Raw genomic sequence first — 15,561 nt, forward strand, 5'->3', positions numbered from 1 at the left:
TACCTCGGGTCATTGCCAAGAGTACGTAACTCATCAGAACATATCTCTTCCTTCTTCTTCTCCTTCTTTTCCTTCTTTTGGAGACAAGGATCATCTTCGTCTACTTCGATAGTTATCTTTTTTTTTGGCTCCTTTTCCTTCGTTTCATTATTCTTTCGTGAAGATGGACTATTTTCTCCCATTTTTTTTAAACGACTATCACGTGTGCTTTACGATATTAATAATTCTGTTATATATTTTGAATTCCTTTTTAAAAGCTGTTCAGTACTCCTGTCATTAAAAAATTGTTTTTCATTGCTATTCGCTTGTTTAAACTTTCGCTATATATACAATGAGAATAATTAAATTAGCGTCTTTATTGACACGAAACCAATCATATAAAGCGGTACAAAAAGATTTTTTAAAAAATAGCATACAATACGCAACGCATAATTAATCACAGTTAACATAAGGCCATTTATCTTCTACGTCTGTGATGCTGAAGTATTTCCAACATTTTTGGATCAAATAAATCTGAATCGCTTCAGATGATGCATACACTATACAGTAGCAGCGTATATCATTTTTATAGGAAGAGAGAGAATAACACAAATTGTATATGTGCGATATATAAACACTTAGAACAAGCGCTACAGTGACTAATGCGTGAATCGCATGAATCAAGCATAAAATTAACATCAAGCTGCTTCCCGGCGAACACATTGTGGTAAACAAATAAAATCTCTAATGAGATTTATTTTAACTTTCAATATTATACGCCGAGCGGTATATAAATATAATATATACGCGCATATATAAACGATTTCTATATAAAAATATCATCCACGTACATATCGATATTATCCACTAAGATTGAGAACACACGCTTTTATCATTTCTTGTATAGAAGTGGTAGATATTATTATTTTAAACTATCTATATAGTAAAATATATAAAATGCATATTTTTAAATCTTATATTCAGTCGTAAGAAATAGACTCTTGATAGAATCTATAAAAATAGTCCTCAGACTCTAAAAATAGAATCTGAAGACTAAAACTGCAAATTTTCAACATTATTTAATGATATAATCCAGAAGAAACTGTATTTAATAACCAATATTAATATCTTATCAATCTGACGATTTCTCTAGAAGAAACCAGTTCATTGCAGTTTGTTTGTAGAAAAAAATATGTACATCGCTGAACACAGTTGAATACAATTATATCAGAAGTCAACAAGTGGAGAATAATTTTCAATGAAATTATTGAATCATGTTAAGATGTAAATTAAAAATACAATTTATTATTATCCACTTGATACTTCCATTAATAAAAGGCACTATTCAGGTCCCAATATTAATTAATCGAGATCAGGATTGAATAACCCTTACATCCTTTCATAATTCCTTACTTTTTCTTTCTCTACTCTTTTGGAACATATCTCGTACATATGCGATATATAAATGGTAAAATTTCTTAAAATAAAAATGCTTGTGTTACAGTTTGATAGATACGTCAAGAATGATATTGATAAATGATTAATTCTCAAAAGAGAAACGAAAAATATGCGAACATTGTGTAATTATATCTTCGGAATATATATATACGTATATCTACATATATATACAAATCTCGTTACCAATACATTAATGTTTAACGATACATTTTCTAATCGATTTGAAATCGTAACGTCATCGGGAAAGAAGTGTGACACCCTGTTTGTATGCTGCAATAGTGAACTAAAGAATGAAAAAAATGTTTATCGATAGGACCAGCCTATTATCTTAGAATGAATAATTCTGTAGACATTTGTGTGACAGGCATGATTACATCCTACATTATACGCAAGCGCAAACAATTATCTCAACGATGAGAGATAAGGTTGACAAGTCATGCGCTGTACCGGCTGATAAAGTCTTCTTTGTACCGGACTAGCGGTAACATTATCGTTTGATCCGAAATTATAAGAATTGTGATCTCTAGATAAATCAGCGGTGCCTGTTTCTGTAGGACGATTCTCCTGGAGCGGAGAATCTCCGTTGCCGATCTGAGATTGCGCGGCAGCTTCGTTCCTCTTGCGGAATTTTGTCGAATACTTGTAAAAGTCCGACATTTCGAAAGGCTTTGTCACTTCCCTATATGGTTGATATTTTCCTGGCTGTACAACCGTGCAATTTTGCGGTGAGCCTAACGGTCGTACCACATTATCGCAGACGTCCGTGGATGGCTTTGATTCGGCCGGTATCTCCAATATCTTCGATCTAGTCGTGGGCTGATCATAACGAGGATGAGACTGTTGCACTGAGTGCTGCCGCTCCTCGGGCTTATCTCTTTTTTGACGATTCGCAGGGCTCATTGGTAGTGACGGTCCGCCTGTCGTCTGATTATCTCTTGCGTTCTCATTAGTGGCAGTTTTAATACGAGCAAGTGGTGGACTCGATTGATAATGCACATTTTTTCGTGCGGCGATCAAATTGTGATCTAAGCCTGCACTCACTCCTGCACTCACTCCTGCATCCAACGATGTTTCGTACCATTCTTTCTGACGACTTTTACGATTGTTATTGATGTATTCCGTCGCAGACACATCCTTACCATCGTGCGAATCATGCGAATGACTCGAGTTCCAGGTCTCTACGCTTCCCAATGACTGTGTACGCAGCAGCATCTTGTTGTTCGTCGGCGTTTGTTGCTCAGATAACGGCAGCAAATGAATAGAGTGATGCTGATGGGATGATGCAGTGACATTGCTGCTCGACGAGCTTTTAGTACACGCAACGGCAACCGTGCGATAACGCGATTGCGTGTCAAGATTCGCCTCACTGACACTGTTGTGTTGAGCATTTCGGCGTCTACGATCTAAACTGCCGAATCTGTCAGGTTCGTCCGTACTCACCCAGTGAATATCATCATGGTGACGCACCCAGTAACCAGATGACAATGGAGCCTCATTCGATGTATTGCCACCACTGTGCCGCGAGGTGTTTTTAACGCAAGATGATAATGACGAATCACGATCTCGCTTCTGTAAAATTTGCTGAGATTGCGCGCTGTTCTTATAGTAGGCCTGGTAATCGGGCAAATAATGAGATGAGCGAAAATCTCTGTCGTAGGTTCCCTGTCCACTTCGCCGTAAGATATCCGTATTATCGAGGTGCTTATATTCAAAGGAACCTGAATACTGTAGTCTGTGGGTGTGCTGCTGCGCTTGATCCTGCAATTGTTGTTTCTGCATATGCTGAAATTTAAGGTAGCGCATTTGACGTTCATCTTCGGTATATGTGTTCGGCACGTAAGGCCGATACATTCTTTCGGTATCCTGATAATGGCCACGAGATCCGCCGCTTCCATGGGAATACGTACGCGCGCGATACTGATCGGGTAAAATGTAGACGTTGTGATCATGTTCCACGATTTTAATGTTCGATTGTTCGACAGGGCTTATGCCGGGATATGTGCCACTGTGATGATGATGATTGCAAACACTCGGTATGGTTAATTGCTCCTCGTATCCATGTCCGCTGTAAGTATTCGATTTGTCCTCAGGTGCCAAGGGACTCAAACTAATACCAGGTTCATGAAGAATACTTCTTCCAACAGATTTTGGACTTGTTATCTCATTTCCTGTTGTATATAAATTATATGTTATAGATTGAAACATTATTTTGTAAAATTATAAAAGAAGTAATTATAATAATTTTTCTCTAACACACATATACACACACATATACAATACCTGTACTATCTAAAGGTGGCCGTGGCTTCTTTGTCCTGTGCTTTACGTTAATATGTGAATGTGGTTGCGTATTGTAATTTCCTGTGTTCACTGGTAATTGAGTTGAACGCTGTGTTTTACCACGAGTCTGTCTAATAAAGTTCAGCTGCGTCTCCAACTCTTGTAGCCTTCGCTGACTTTGCTGATAAGCGAGTCTGTGCTTGCGTCGCGTGGCTTTACTTTCCGTAGGATCGTTAATAATACCCAACGCAGCTTCCACAATTCCGAGCTGTATTTGCTTTTCCAACTCTAATTCAGACTCCTCCTGCATACCGTAAATAGATGATAACTCCAATCTAACATATTTACATCAATTCGTATACCATTACATTTAAAACAAAATCTTACAACATCAGATGTCTTCAACTTGAGGATCAATTTTTGTGAATGTATAAAGGAAGTGCCCACTTTTCTACGAAAAGTTGGTGGACTTTCGCCAGGCTCCAAAGGTATTTCCGGTGGTAAAACTCCAGTTAACTCTGCCTCCTCTATGCACAAGTTTTTCAACTCATTATTTTTTTGAGCAAGCTTCTCTTGTAAGGCTTCTCTGCGCTGACGTAGCCATTGCAGTCTCGCAGATAATGGATCATCTGCCAAGGCTCCTGGCGCATTTTCGTTTCCTGCCATCACTAGGCAAATGTAAAAAAATGATTTCAGTGTGATATAATTAATTATGAAAGCATTAAATGTTGTATTATATATTGGTTGACTGTGCTTACCCATATTATTGGATAAGGTTATTAGCAAATGGGTCAGCTGTAATCTTTACGATTGTCCTAGTCAATGCATCTTGACAACAGCATATCTTAAACTATGATGTCATTTAAGTATTGTTTATTGTTTCATATCAAGGATATACTGGAAGCAAGTCCTTAATTTTTGCACAATTCGAGCATTCTTCCTTTGTAGATAAACTGCACACAATCAGTAGTGAATAAAGTAAAATCTCCAGTAAAAGTTCCTGATGATCAAAGACTTTCTGTAACACAGCGAAAAGTTTTTTTCTTTAATAATATTTTTGGAAGTTCTCTAGTTTATATAGTTATCTAACATAAAAAACACCTAGATTTCTATATGTTTTATTATTTTTGTATAACTGTCCTAATTTTTTTCTTAATAAACTTATAAATCGCTTTACGTGTCTTTAAAATTACATCTTCTTCAGCTTCTAAACAAAGTCCACTAACGCTTATCCTATTCGTTTCTGTGATAACGCTTAGGTTAAATGTTATAAAAATGTGTAGATTACTTTATCAATTTACGAGTACTTTATCAATTTCAGTCGATTGGTTGCCAAATCAGATGCCGCTTAAACCGTATATATAACAGCAGATTCAGATACAACAGATTCTGTTTCATTCGTAATCTCAGAGACCGTGTTTCATAACTAACGCTTCAGTATTCAAAGCGAGTTGAATCGACGCTAAGAATAATCATGATTTTTACCGTCGGTTCCTCGCAGAAGAAATGCGTCAAATATGTCTACCAGAAAGAAGTAAACACGAGGCTTTAATATCTAGCTTACAGACAGCAGCGTGAAGTTGTTAACGCGTGAAGAAAAAGCTCAACCGAGGAGGAACGTCGACTCTGGTCGACTCCCGACTCCGACTCCGGACTTGAGTCACGCACTTTTTGTCAAGAACGTATTCGTATCTATTCTCGAATCTACTCCAAGCTACGCCAGTGTTCGTAGTACGCACGCTATTGACTTTCCCACCAACTGCACTCTATGACGGAAGAGATCCCACTCCTTTTCATCTGGAACGGATTGTTGATTGTTGATGCATAACTGATGCGAGGCGTGTATATACACCGAGCAGGTGTGTTCGGAAAACGTTGGACTCAAGTTTAAACGTCCAATTCGATCACTTGCCGCGCAATGAAGATAGCTGTTTGTTTTTCGTAGCTGAATTTTTTGCACTTTGTCATCCTTTTTCTCCTTTTTTCTACCGCGATTACATATCTAAATTCATATAAAATGGAAAAAGTATAATAAATTAGTCTATTTACGAAAAATAGACTAGAATTGAAAATAAGTCTGTTCTTTAAATTGTAGCTGAATTATCAATTTAGTAGAATTTCTACTAGTAGAGAGAGAGAGAGGTTTTTTTACCGGTATATTTTTTAGGGAGGGGCAAAAAATTAGGAAAATTTCCGGATAACTTTTAGAAAAGAAAATATAAAAAAAGAACCTAAATCAGCTAGCTATAATATTGAAAAAATCGCAATATAAGGAATTCGAATATTCATATAGCACAAAAGATTGAAGCAATATTACTGTAATGTTGCAATATTGCAGATTACAATATAACATTGCAGAGATATTACAGAAATGTAAATTAACAATGCCTGCAATATGTCAGTAATATACATGTAATATTTCAGAAACATTACAAAACTGTAATTCTTTAATTGTTACTATATAATATAATAATATAAAAATATAATTTTGTATAATATTTATGTAGTATAGTCTTTTAGTTTAACAGTCGTTTTTATGATATAATAATTAATATAATCTGTTTTTATATTTCAAATAAAAAAATTTATTAATCTATTATTTGACGGCCATCTGACGGCCATTAGCTAAATTTTATATTCATTTTGAATATAAAATCAAAAGATTGTACAATATCGAGTGTGGATACATCATTATCGGATAAGATGATAAGCAATTAAGCTGCTGAAAATAATTTATCGAAATATTAATTATGTGATCGATGATGTATTTATGCCTAATGTGCACGCAAGAATAAACCAGCGCCCGAACTTTATTGATAAATTTCATACCATCATTTTTTAATCGATTTCAATTGACTCAAAGTGGCTTCGAATTGAAAAGAATCACTGCAATTAACTTAATTCGTGATTAACTTATCAAGCGACTATATTATTACATGGATAATATTTGTGGTTGATAATATTTGCTCGGGGTACACACATACATGTTTTATTCTTGGGAATAAATTTATTCTTCAGAATTAATACTACATTTATTGAAATATTTTATGATTTTATCATAAAAAATTACTTTTGAAAAGCACATATCACTAGAATGCGATTTGTAGAAAAATTGAAGTTAGTGAGATACAATATATGTACAGAAAATAGTTTTCATTTTAGAGTTTTCGTAAAAAATTTATTCAAACACATTGCATTGTAATATTGCTGGAACGTTTCGTTGTAATATTGCAAAAAGCGAACATCTTAACTTAATTGATGAAATCTTGCAGCAATGATTCAGCAACATTTCGCAACCAATGCAATATTCTGCAATCTTTCTGTACTGCATGAGTAGACTTGGCCACATTTACGGTATATTATATATTTCTCGTTTTTAATCCAAGTACTGTATTAGTGCGCGCTATACGTGAAATCATTTAATTATAAATGAAAAATATGATATCTTATTAATCGAAAATACAATGTAATTAATACTATCGTACATTTTTAGCAAATCGAATGACAACTTGGAACTTGGACGGCATTTATACAAGTAAATTAAGTGTTCCGTATGTGTGAATAAAAAATTAATGTGTGAGATTAGTAGTAAGAAGTGTGTAAGATTAAAAACAGATAACATAATTGTTTATGCAACGTTAGATCAATCGATAAGAATTTAATTTTGATTTTTTTTTTGTAAATGATCATGACGCAGGAGAATATCTAGATGTGCGACACGCGCGCGACGCGAGCCGCGAGCGTGCTGAAGTTGGCGCGCGACGCGAGCCGCGAGCCGTGAGCGTGCTGAAGTTGGCACGCGTATGTTGGCGACTAGGGCGCGTACACACCAGTGTACCAATACACAGTAGTACACACAGGTCTGCGTGTAAGGCGAATGACTTTTAAAAAACGCGTGGAAGAGGGAGAAAAGGGAAGAAGAGAGAAAGAGAAAGAAGCGGAAACTCCCGCGGACGGAACGGAGGAGTCAACGTTCGGGTAACGTCGCGGTAACGTCGTCGTCGGGTTCGTCGGCGTGGAGGATGACGATGACGGTGTCGCGGGTGCACGAACCCGCTGTGAACAGAATCAGCGAAATCGACGACGTGCGCGATTGATCGATGCCGTGGCCGCGATGCGCGCCGAGGACGTGCCGCCAGCCACTGCCGTGCGACATGCGAGAGCCGCGACCGCCGAGACGTCGTTAATCAAACCGTCGATTGACCGAGCGAATAGGAGAGCGTGCGTATTCCGGGGAACGGGACTGAACGGGGCTGAACGGGGCAGCGCGCACCTTCTCTCGAGCCACGAGCAAGCGTGAGCGAGCGCGAAGGGCGGATAGAGAAGATAGAGTGGAATACACTATACAGTGAGTGAGAGAGAGGGGCAGGAGGAGGGAGAAGGACCGAGTAAAAGCGAATTGAATTCCTACGCTCGACGGTAACGTACGGTGCCGGAATTGCAGCCCAACTATATACGATAGTCTGTTTCTCTTCGCAACGGCAGATCGTGGGTATTTGAGAGAGATGGACTGAAGGCGGGGAGCAACGACAAGGAAGGCACGAAAGAGAGAAAGAGTCAGAGGGAACAATTGGGAGGGTTAGATGAGGGAGGGAGTACGTTTCGATAGTGAGTTTAAGAGCAGCGACGACGAGGAATCCGGAGTAGGATACCACTGGGTACGACCGAGGGACCTGGAGAGATCGAACGATTGGGTGCAGGCGTGCACGGAGGGATCGCTCCACGATGGACGAGTGCATGTTGAACGACTTGTTGGAGTGCTCGGTATGCCTGGAACGACTCGACACGTCTAGCAAAGTACTACCGTGTCAGCACACGTTTTGCAAAAAGTGCCTGGAGGAGATCGTCAGTACCCATCGCGAGCTACGTTGCCCAGAATGCCGTGTCCTCGTGGACGCCAAGGTGGACGACCTGCCACCGAATGTGTTGCTAATGCGTATCCTCGAAGGGATGCGCAACGCCGCACCGAAGAATCAGGCCAAGTCCGCGCTACCGTTGTCGAGGTCCTCGGGTGGCACTGCCGCGCCTCAACGGCTATTTGGCGGTCACCAGGTTGCTCCGGCCCCTATTGTCACCGGCAATCTCGCGCCTGCCATTGCCTCCGAGCCGGCAGTAAGACATTCCAATGCTGCTGCCAAACAGGTGCATCTACATAATCAGGCGTACGGAAGAGCGATCTATGATTATGTCTCCAAAGTACCAGGGTAAGCATTAGATGTTGTAAGTTGTACAATCACGATTTATTTGTATATTTTCTTATCTTGCTGTGTAAATATTATTGTTTGTTCTTGCAGCGATTTAAGTTTCAAGAAGGGTGACATAGTCATTCTTCGGAAGAAGATTGACAACAATTGGTATTTCGGGGAATGTGGCAATAATCATGGTGTCTTTCCTTTGTCTTACGTTCAGGTATAATCTGTGCATCTTGAAATATCGACTGTTATACTGATTTGAATACTATAAAATTGAATTAATCATAATTTGCTTTATCACAATTTCCAGGTGATGACGCCTTTGACACCGCATGTACCTCAATGTAAAGCGCTATATGATTTTAGGATGACACATGACGATGAGGATGGTTGTTTAACTTTTAATAAGGTAGTTTCACATATCACTTTTTCATAATCATTTACCATTAATGTGTCAATGGCATGTTTATATGTACAAAATAAATGTATTTCTCAGGGAGAAGTTATCAGCGTTATCCGAAGAGTAGACGAAAATTGGGCAGAAGGTAAACTTTTGGACAGAATTGGTATCTTTCCGCTGGCTTTTGTCGAACTAAATAGCGTTGCTAGAGCTTTAATGAAACTCTCGACCAAGTAAGTAGAATTGATTAATATAATTGCCATGTTTCTTTAAATAAATATATATTAATTAGTGTTTTAATCAGTGTACAGCCGGGACCGTCAAGGGTAGCCCCGCCAACTCCGACGAACGAAGAAACCACGCCATTAATACCAACCGATCATTCGCGTAACGTGCAAACAACGAGTCAATCTCGACCACAATTGGTGCAGGTACATATTACTGATTAAGCATTTGGATGCTTTCCAGCAAGAGATAAGTTACAGATATGAATCATTATATTCTTGTTTACTGATGTTAAATAGAGATTTACTGTACTATACTATATCATTTGTGTCTTTTCCTAGAAAATACTCTTTACTAGTTTAGTATAAGATACGTTTTGTGAGATATTTGTTTTGATGTTATATTGCATAGAACGCTGCATTACAGGTATCTGATTCTGTCTCAAACGTATCGTCTGGCGGCAGCTCCACAACCACTACTCCAAACACCCCTAACAGTTCGACCACATCCAGCAGTTCCAGTACTGCCCCGAGTAGTCCTGGCAGTCCTGCAACGTCGCCGCCGGCAGTCGGCAACAGGCATAACGTTAAACGTCATAGTTTCACTGCCGTCAATACAGGTCACCATGCACATCCCCATCATAGACATAGCGCTGAAATACTTAGTCCTCCGATAGACAGTGCCCCTAATAACGCCAATAATAGTGGAGGCAATGAGTCATTTTCCTCCTTACAAGTAAGGGAATCATACTATGTTTTTCTAACAATTTCTGTATGGATAGCTACATACACGATCAGTTCATAATTCTCTCTTGCTTTTTGTATTTTGACATTTTTTAAATACTAAATTTGAATGAATTTTCTTCTATTATAGACGAGCGGTAGTTGTACGGATCATAATCTTCGTCACAGACGAAGTGGCAGCAGCGATCTTGTTCTTGCTCAGGCGTCACAAAGTATATCTGCTGGGCAGACTACTACTAGCGCATCCGCTGCGACGCATCTGCCAGCGGCATACGTAGCATTGTATCCATACAAGCCCCAAAAAGCGGATGAGCTTGAATTACGAAAGGGTGGGATTTACATGGTAACAGAACGCTGTCAAGACGGATGGTTCAAAGGAACGTCCAATCGTACCCAGAAGTGCGGAGTTTTTCCTGGAAATTATGTTGCACCTGCCAAGTAAGCATTTGCATTCTTCTTTGTCTCGTGGGTTAGTCTGGTCATTTCTAAGTAACAGTTTCCGGTACATTTGCAGCAGATGTCAACGCGGGCTGTGCCGCGGATCTCCAAACTCACCGAGTCAACATCAAGGTTCGCCATTATCAAACGCCCCATCAAATACTGAGTCGCGTTTGGCGGTGACATACACAAAGAGCAAGGGTCCCGCGCCACAACCATACAATCCTCGTACACTGCCGCCGCCTGAATTACCGCCGCGTGCCATCAGTCCATCCACGACGACAACCGTGTCTTCGTCCTGGCACGGCGCCGCTCAGTCTAATCAGGGACCGAATCAAGAAACTAGTCCGCCCCGACACAACGATCAAAATGCCGCTGCTCCACTTGGACGCAGTCATAGCGCGGTGATGACGGCAAATATTCGTATGTACTTTAAGTAAATCGCAATGGATTACGTTTTTCATTGATGCTACAATTATACGACATTTCTTTTTAGCTTCCCCCGGTAAACAAATCACCGTATCGTCATCGTTACAACCGGCAGCTGGCATCAATAACGCTAACAATGGCTGCAGTAGCATTACCATCTCCGCTTCTTCCTCTTCCACAGGCGATATGAACAGAAGCCCGAACAATACTCTGCGTGTAGCGAGCGGTATCGCATCGTCGAATGCAGCCGCGAATGCAGCGTCCAGAACCACGGAAAAGGTATTATTCCTGTGATAAGTGTTTGTACACATATTCCGATAATGTAATTGCTCACTTATTGCAGACGAAAGAAAAGAAGGATAAATGCGTTTCATTGATGCGCCGCTTGACTAATATTAAGAAATCTAAATCGCCTCCACCTGCTACGTACTCAATGGATAATCCTGTATTCGACGATGGTAACTCCGTCAATCCGATGCACGTTCGGTGAGTAGACGATTAATTTAGATTATCGCGAACTTATGAATACGTATGTGTGTACAAACTGTATTATAAACCAAAAATCGAGAACAGTGATTTATAATTTGCACGTTCTGATAATTGATTTTGTTTGACATGTACTCCATCTAATTTTCGTATGCACATACATGCATTTATTGTGTACACTGCAAATACCGTGTTCTCAGATTGTCGAGCAATTTGTATGTGCGCGTATGAATGTTTGTCAAAGTGTTAGTTCAAATGTTTAAATAAAAGTACTATTTTTTTCTTTTTTGCTAAGATCGTTGCATGATCATTGCATCGTCAATAATTATGCACACATATAGAGTAGATAGATAAATGGCTGACCACTTAGATAGTCACTCACGAATAATGTAAATGTTTAAACGTTATCATGCTTTGTATGGCATGACACAAACTGCACGCCTTAAAATGTTTCTCTAATATTATGTTGGGACGGGATGGGTGGGACGAATTGACAATCGCAGATCGGGGTCTTGTCCAAGTCAGTTGCTACAAGTGGTACCCACACAGGAATTAAATGCTTCGAACAGCCCACACCGCTTATGTCCGGGCTCTGTTCAAGGGCACGTCACATCCTCACAGAGACTGAAATACAAGGAGAGACCCTCCTTACCAGTGTCAGTAACGCAGAGGTTAGTCGTTTGTAATCCTAAATATGAATTCGGCGATTCAAAATTCATAGAACTCTTCTGCCATAAATTATAATTATTCATTAAATATGAAAAGAACAATCGTTTTTCGATGACATTAAAAAAGCTGCGATATTGTTTATGTAATATTTTACAACAATTAATAACACAATTGAATGTAATACTTTATTTTAATGAAGTACAGGAGTTCATAGTTTATATTTATATAAAGTACAGGATATTATATTATTTCTACTGATAAAAGTATCCTATATAAAATTAATATCTTCATATTTTAAGCGATCATATTTCTTAATTTTTACGGCGAAGACGTGCCTATGTAAGTTAATATACATATTTGAGAATTCTATCATATAAGTACTTATCATTTCCTTGGTTGTTTTTTCTTTATATTAGTATTTATATTTTATTATGAAGTAGAACTGCATTTGATTTCAAGGTAAGCTTATAAGAAAAATCTAGATCACATTTATACAATCTATTTTACTGCATAATTAATGTTTATCTGCATAATTAATGTTAGCTGCATAATTAACGTTTTTCTTATATCACAGAATTGTAGCACGCTCTTTTGTACAAGATAAATTTTATTTTATATAGTTAGAGAAACATTGTGATTGCAGACACTTTGCATGTTTGTGATAACTGTGATAAATTTATTAAATGTTTGTTAAATATTTCTTTGTTGATAATTTTGTGTACAAAAAATGATATATAATTGATATATATTTTATTTATTTATGCTTGTGTGATGCTGATCGTCTGATATATAAGCATTTTATATATTATATTTTATATTTATATAATAAATTGCCAATATAATAAATCACAATTTATTGTAACGATAGTTTTATTACACATTGGCTCTTTATTCCTACCTAGATCCAATGAATCTAGTGCAATGGTGCAATGCGCGACCGTTGGAAATCATCATCGCAAGAGTAATTCGCTAGACGCTGGAATGGGAAAGCAAATGAAGCAGCAATCGTCTCGCGACCGGTAAATATAATTTTGTTCCTCAAATGCCCTGTTTTAACCCTTGTTAACTTTCGCCCATTAGTCACGATCAAGATTATACAGTCCTCGTTATTTCATGATAACTATGTTCAATTTTAGCGCGGGATACAGATTCCGTTGTATCGTACCGTATCCACCTAATAGCGAGTTCGAGCTGGAGCTTCGTGTAGGGGACATAATATATGTGCAGAAGAAGCGCGACGACGGATGGTACAAAGGTATGCAGCAGCGTACCGGTCGCACGGGACTATTTCCGGCTAGTTTTGTGGAAGCTTTCTGAGACCCGACACAAAGTCGTTTAGTGTTAGAAACTTGTATATAACTTGGCCTTTTGTGTAAGTATTTACACAACATATTCAGATTAGGATTATCTCCACTAGCGGTACGTATCCGCGGATATTTGTCGTTAATTCTCTCTGGGATATCATCGACTGCAAAGCGATTGGTGCATGTACGCGCATACTGTATCTCGAGCTGTGCAATGTAATATACGTACAGCTATTGTGTAAACTTAATGGGCCATTAATTAACGTGTTGTAGTAAACGCGCCGTGTAAGTGACCGACGACGCGTCGAGTTAATAATGAATGCATTCGCGCGATGGATGCAATAGGAAATTTTAGCGCAAAATAATTATGCATATTTTGCATGTAAATAGGTGCGAGAAATGACGAAGGGTAGTACGAACACGACGCGAAAACTACTCGGAACTTATACTGCCATCGATTATGTAGGCGTGCGTAATTGTAATAAGAATAACGAATTCATTTTGCGCGACGTTACTGCCATTTGCGATCGTAAGGGAAAAATCGGTTTCCCATTTTGAGCTGATTTCGAACTTGCTGTCTTTTTTCGATACACGCACGATGTGTTAAAGAGATTATAGATTGTGTAAATATTCATGCTTATACGCGTACGAAGCCGTTCATGACACATAATTAAAAGTAGAATTATAGAATGAATAAAAAAAAGAAAGGAACTGTATATAGGGAAGAGAATTTCTTAAAAAAAAAATCTAAATATCTCGGGGAGGGAGAGACAACTTATACATAGACTAATATAAGCCTATAAATGCAGATATGTTTATATATGCGATAATACGCTTAAAATCTATCAGCAGTGTTGAACATTGCAGTTGTAGGTCGGTTGAAAAGTTTTAATCCTCAACATGAAGATGACATTACTTGTTAAAACTATTCTGATACTACAATCGTACATACATGCTTTGAAAGATACCTGTGAAAATTGTAACTATTTTGAACGCTCAGTCATTTAACAGTCATTTGTGCTAATCGATGTCAGTATCTTTGCAAAAAAATCTTGGAAAAAAATCGAATATCGTGCCGTGATTAGATTCTTGCATTGCAAAAACAATACTATATTCTTGCATTGCAAAAACAATACGCTTGCGCAAGTTAAAGCTGAGTTGGACGCTGTTTATTCTGCTCCATTATTTGCCATCGCGAAAAGATGGGCCGCTGAATTTAAACGTGGTCGACCAGCTGATGAACGGACGATTCGGGACGTTCAAACTGCGACCATCACCGATAACATCGAAAAAGTTCATCAAATGGTACTGGATGACCATCGAGACAAGATTAGAGAAATAGCAGAAGCTATAGGTATATCGAAAGAACGTGTTTATCATTGACTGAAGAATTAGTCATGCATAAGTTAACCGCGTATTGGGTGTCGCGCTTGCTCATCGAAATGCATTTGAATGAACATTTCCAAAGCTTTGTTGGAGCGGTTTAAGCGAAACAAATCAGATTTTTCGATTAATAACTGTTGATGAAACTTGGATCCACTATTTCATTTTTGAGACGACGAAACAGTTAAAACAGTGGATTGTAAAGGAAACCTGCTCTGAAAACGGATTCATCGGCCGATGGTCATATTTTCCTTTATTTCTTTATATATCGAAAAATCTTTATATAAGATATATCTTTGTGTTTCTTTATATATCGGAAACCGGAAGATGATGACGATTGTTCTTTGAAATAGTCATGGAATTGTGTTCATCGAGTATCTTGAAAAAGATAAAACAATAACGGGGTGTACTACGCATCATTAATTGATAAACTGAAGATAGAAATTAAAAAACGATCGCATTTGAAGAAAAAGAAAGTGCTGTTCTATCAAAATAACGCACTATCTCACATTTTGGTCGCTGTGGTAAAAAATTTATGAATTGCAGTTCAAATTGATTGACTACCCACTCAAATT

At 38.3% G+C, this 15,561-nt stretch overlaps 3 protein-coding genes across 6 annotated transcripts in view; 1 reads left to right on the plus strand and 2 right to left on the minus strand.

Moving 5' to 3' along the window:
* Window positions 1-772, minus strand: part of LOC108749361 (cytochrome c oxidase subunit 6b-3-like) — a 1,344-nt gene extending 572 nt beyond the window's left edge. The window contains exons 1-2 of one of the 2 annotated variants that reach the window (XM_018487987.1): window positions 417-772; window positions 4-270 (exon numbers count right to left, since the gene is read on the minus strand). In XM_018487987.1, the coding sequence (XP_018343489.1) occupies window positions 4-182 (179 nt within the window). In that variant the 5' untranslated portion in view covers window positions 183-270; window positions 417-772. Of the gene's footprint in view, window positions 1-3 lie in introns of both variants that reach the window. The other variant, XM_018487986.1, reaches the window with a different exon arrangement.
* A 910-nt stretch (window positions 773-1,682) lies between these two features.
* LOC108749312 lies at window positions 1,683-5,400 on the minus strand. The gene is made up of 5 exons (XM_018487914.1): window positions 5,203-5,400; window positions 4,476-4,735; window positions 4,105-4,385; window positions 3,718-4,021; window positions 1,683-3,605 (listed from the first exon to the last, which is right to left on the minus strand). Exons 2-5 carry the CDS (start codon window positions 4,477-4,479, stop codon window positions 1,840-1,842), a joined length of 2,355 nt encoding a protein of 784 aa, XP_018343416.1. The 5' UTR covers window positions 4,480-4,735; window positions 5,203-5,400; the 3' UTR covers window positions 1,683-1,839.
* A 445-nt stretch (window positions 5,401-5,845) lies between these two features.
* LOC108749498 (SH3 domain-containing RING finger protein 3) lies at window positions 5,846-14,971 on the plus strand. Of its 3 annotated transcripts, XM_018488263.1 has the most exons (14): window positions 5,846-5,859; window positions 8,067-8,921; window positions 9,012-9,126; window positions 9,220-9,318; window positions 9,406-9,542; window positions 9,614-9,740; window positions 9,961-10,269; window positions 10,408-10,715; window positions 10,792-11,138; window positions 11,212-11,423; window positions 11,488-11,630; window positions 12,134-12,301; window positions 13,202-13,318; window positions 13,436-14,971. In XM_018488263.1, the coding sequence occupies exons 2-14, from the start codon at window positions 8,443-8,445 to the stop codon at window positions 13,614-13,616; spliced, it is 2,742 nt and encodes a 913-aa protein (XP_018343765.1). In that variant the 5' UTR covers window positions 5,846-5,859; window positions 8,067-8,442; the 3' UTR covers window positions 13,617-14,971. The 3 variants fall into 3 exon arrangements, with proteins under 3 accessions (XP_018343765.1, XP_018343766.1, XP_018343767.1); XM_018488264.1 differs by lacking the exon at window positions 5,846-5,859 and having other exon boundaries at window positions 7,573-8,921; window positions 10,795-11,138; XM_018488265.1 differs by lacking the exons at window positions 5,846-5,859; window positions 12,134-12,301 and having other exon boundaries at window positions 7,573-8,921.
* Window positions 14,972-15,561: the final 590 nt, after the last annotated feature.

The sequence above is a fragment of the Trachymyrmex septentrionalis genome, unplaced genomic scaffold, assembly GCF_001594115.1.
Source record: "Trachymyrmex septentrionalis isolate Tsep2-gDNA-1 unplaced genomic scaffold, Tsep1.0 scaffold29, whole genome shotgun sequence".
In the NCBI taxonomy this organism is placed as follows: Eukaryota; Metazoa; Arthropoda; class Insecta; order Hymenoptera; family Formicidae; genus Trachymyrmex; species Trachymyrmex septentrionalis.

Excerpts from the sequence above, each read along its gene's own strand:
- LOC108749498 (XM_018488263.1), top strand. The coding sequence starts at position 8,443 with ATGGACGAGTGCATGTTGAACGACTTGTTGGAGTGCTCGGTATGCCTG. Across the intron at positions 11,139-11,211 it reads GGTGATGACGGCAAATATTC|CTTCCCCCGGTAAACAAATC; the intron begins GTATGTACTTTA and ends ATTTCTTTTTAG. Across the intron at positions 11,424-11,487 it reads CGTCCAGAACCACGGAAAAG|ACGAAAGAAAAGAAGGATAA; the intron begins GTATTATTCCTG and ends CACTTATTGCAG.
- LOC108749312 (XM_018487914.1), bottom strand. Across the intron at positions 4,022-4,104 it reads AGTTGAAGACATCTGATGTT|GAGGAGTCTGAATTAGAGTT; the intron begins GTAAGATTTTGT and ends TACGGTATGCAG. Across the intron at positions 3,606-3,717 it reads GCCACCTTTAGATAGTACAG|GAAATGAGATAACAAGTCCA; the intron begins GTATTGTATATG and ends TATATACAACAG.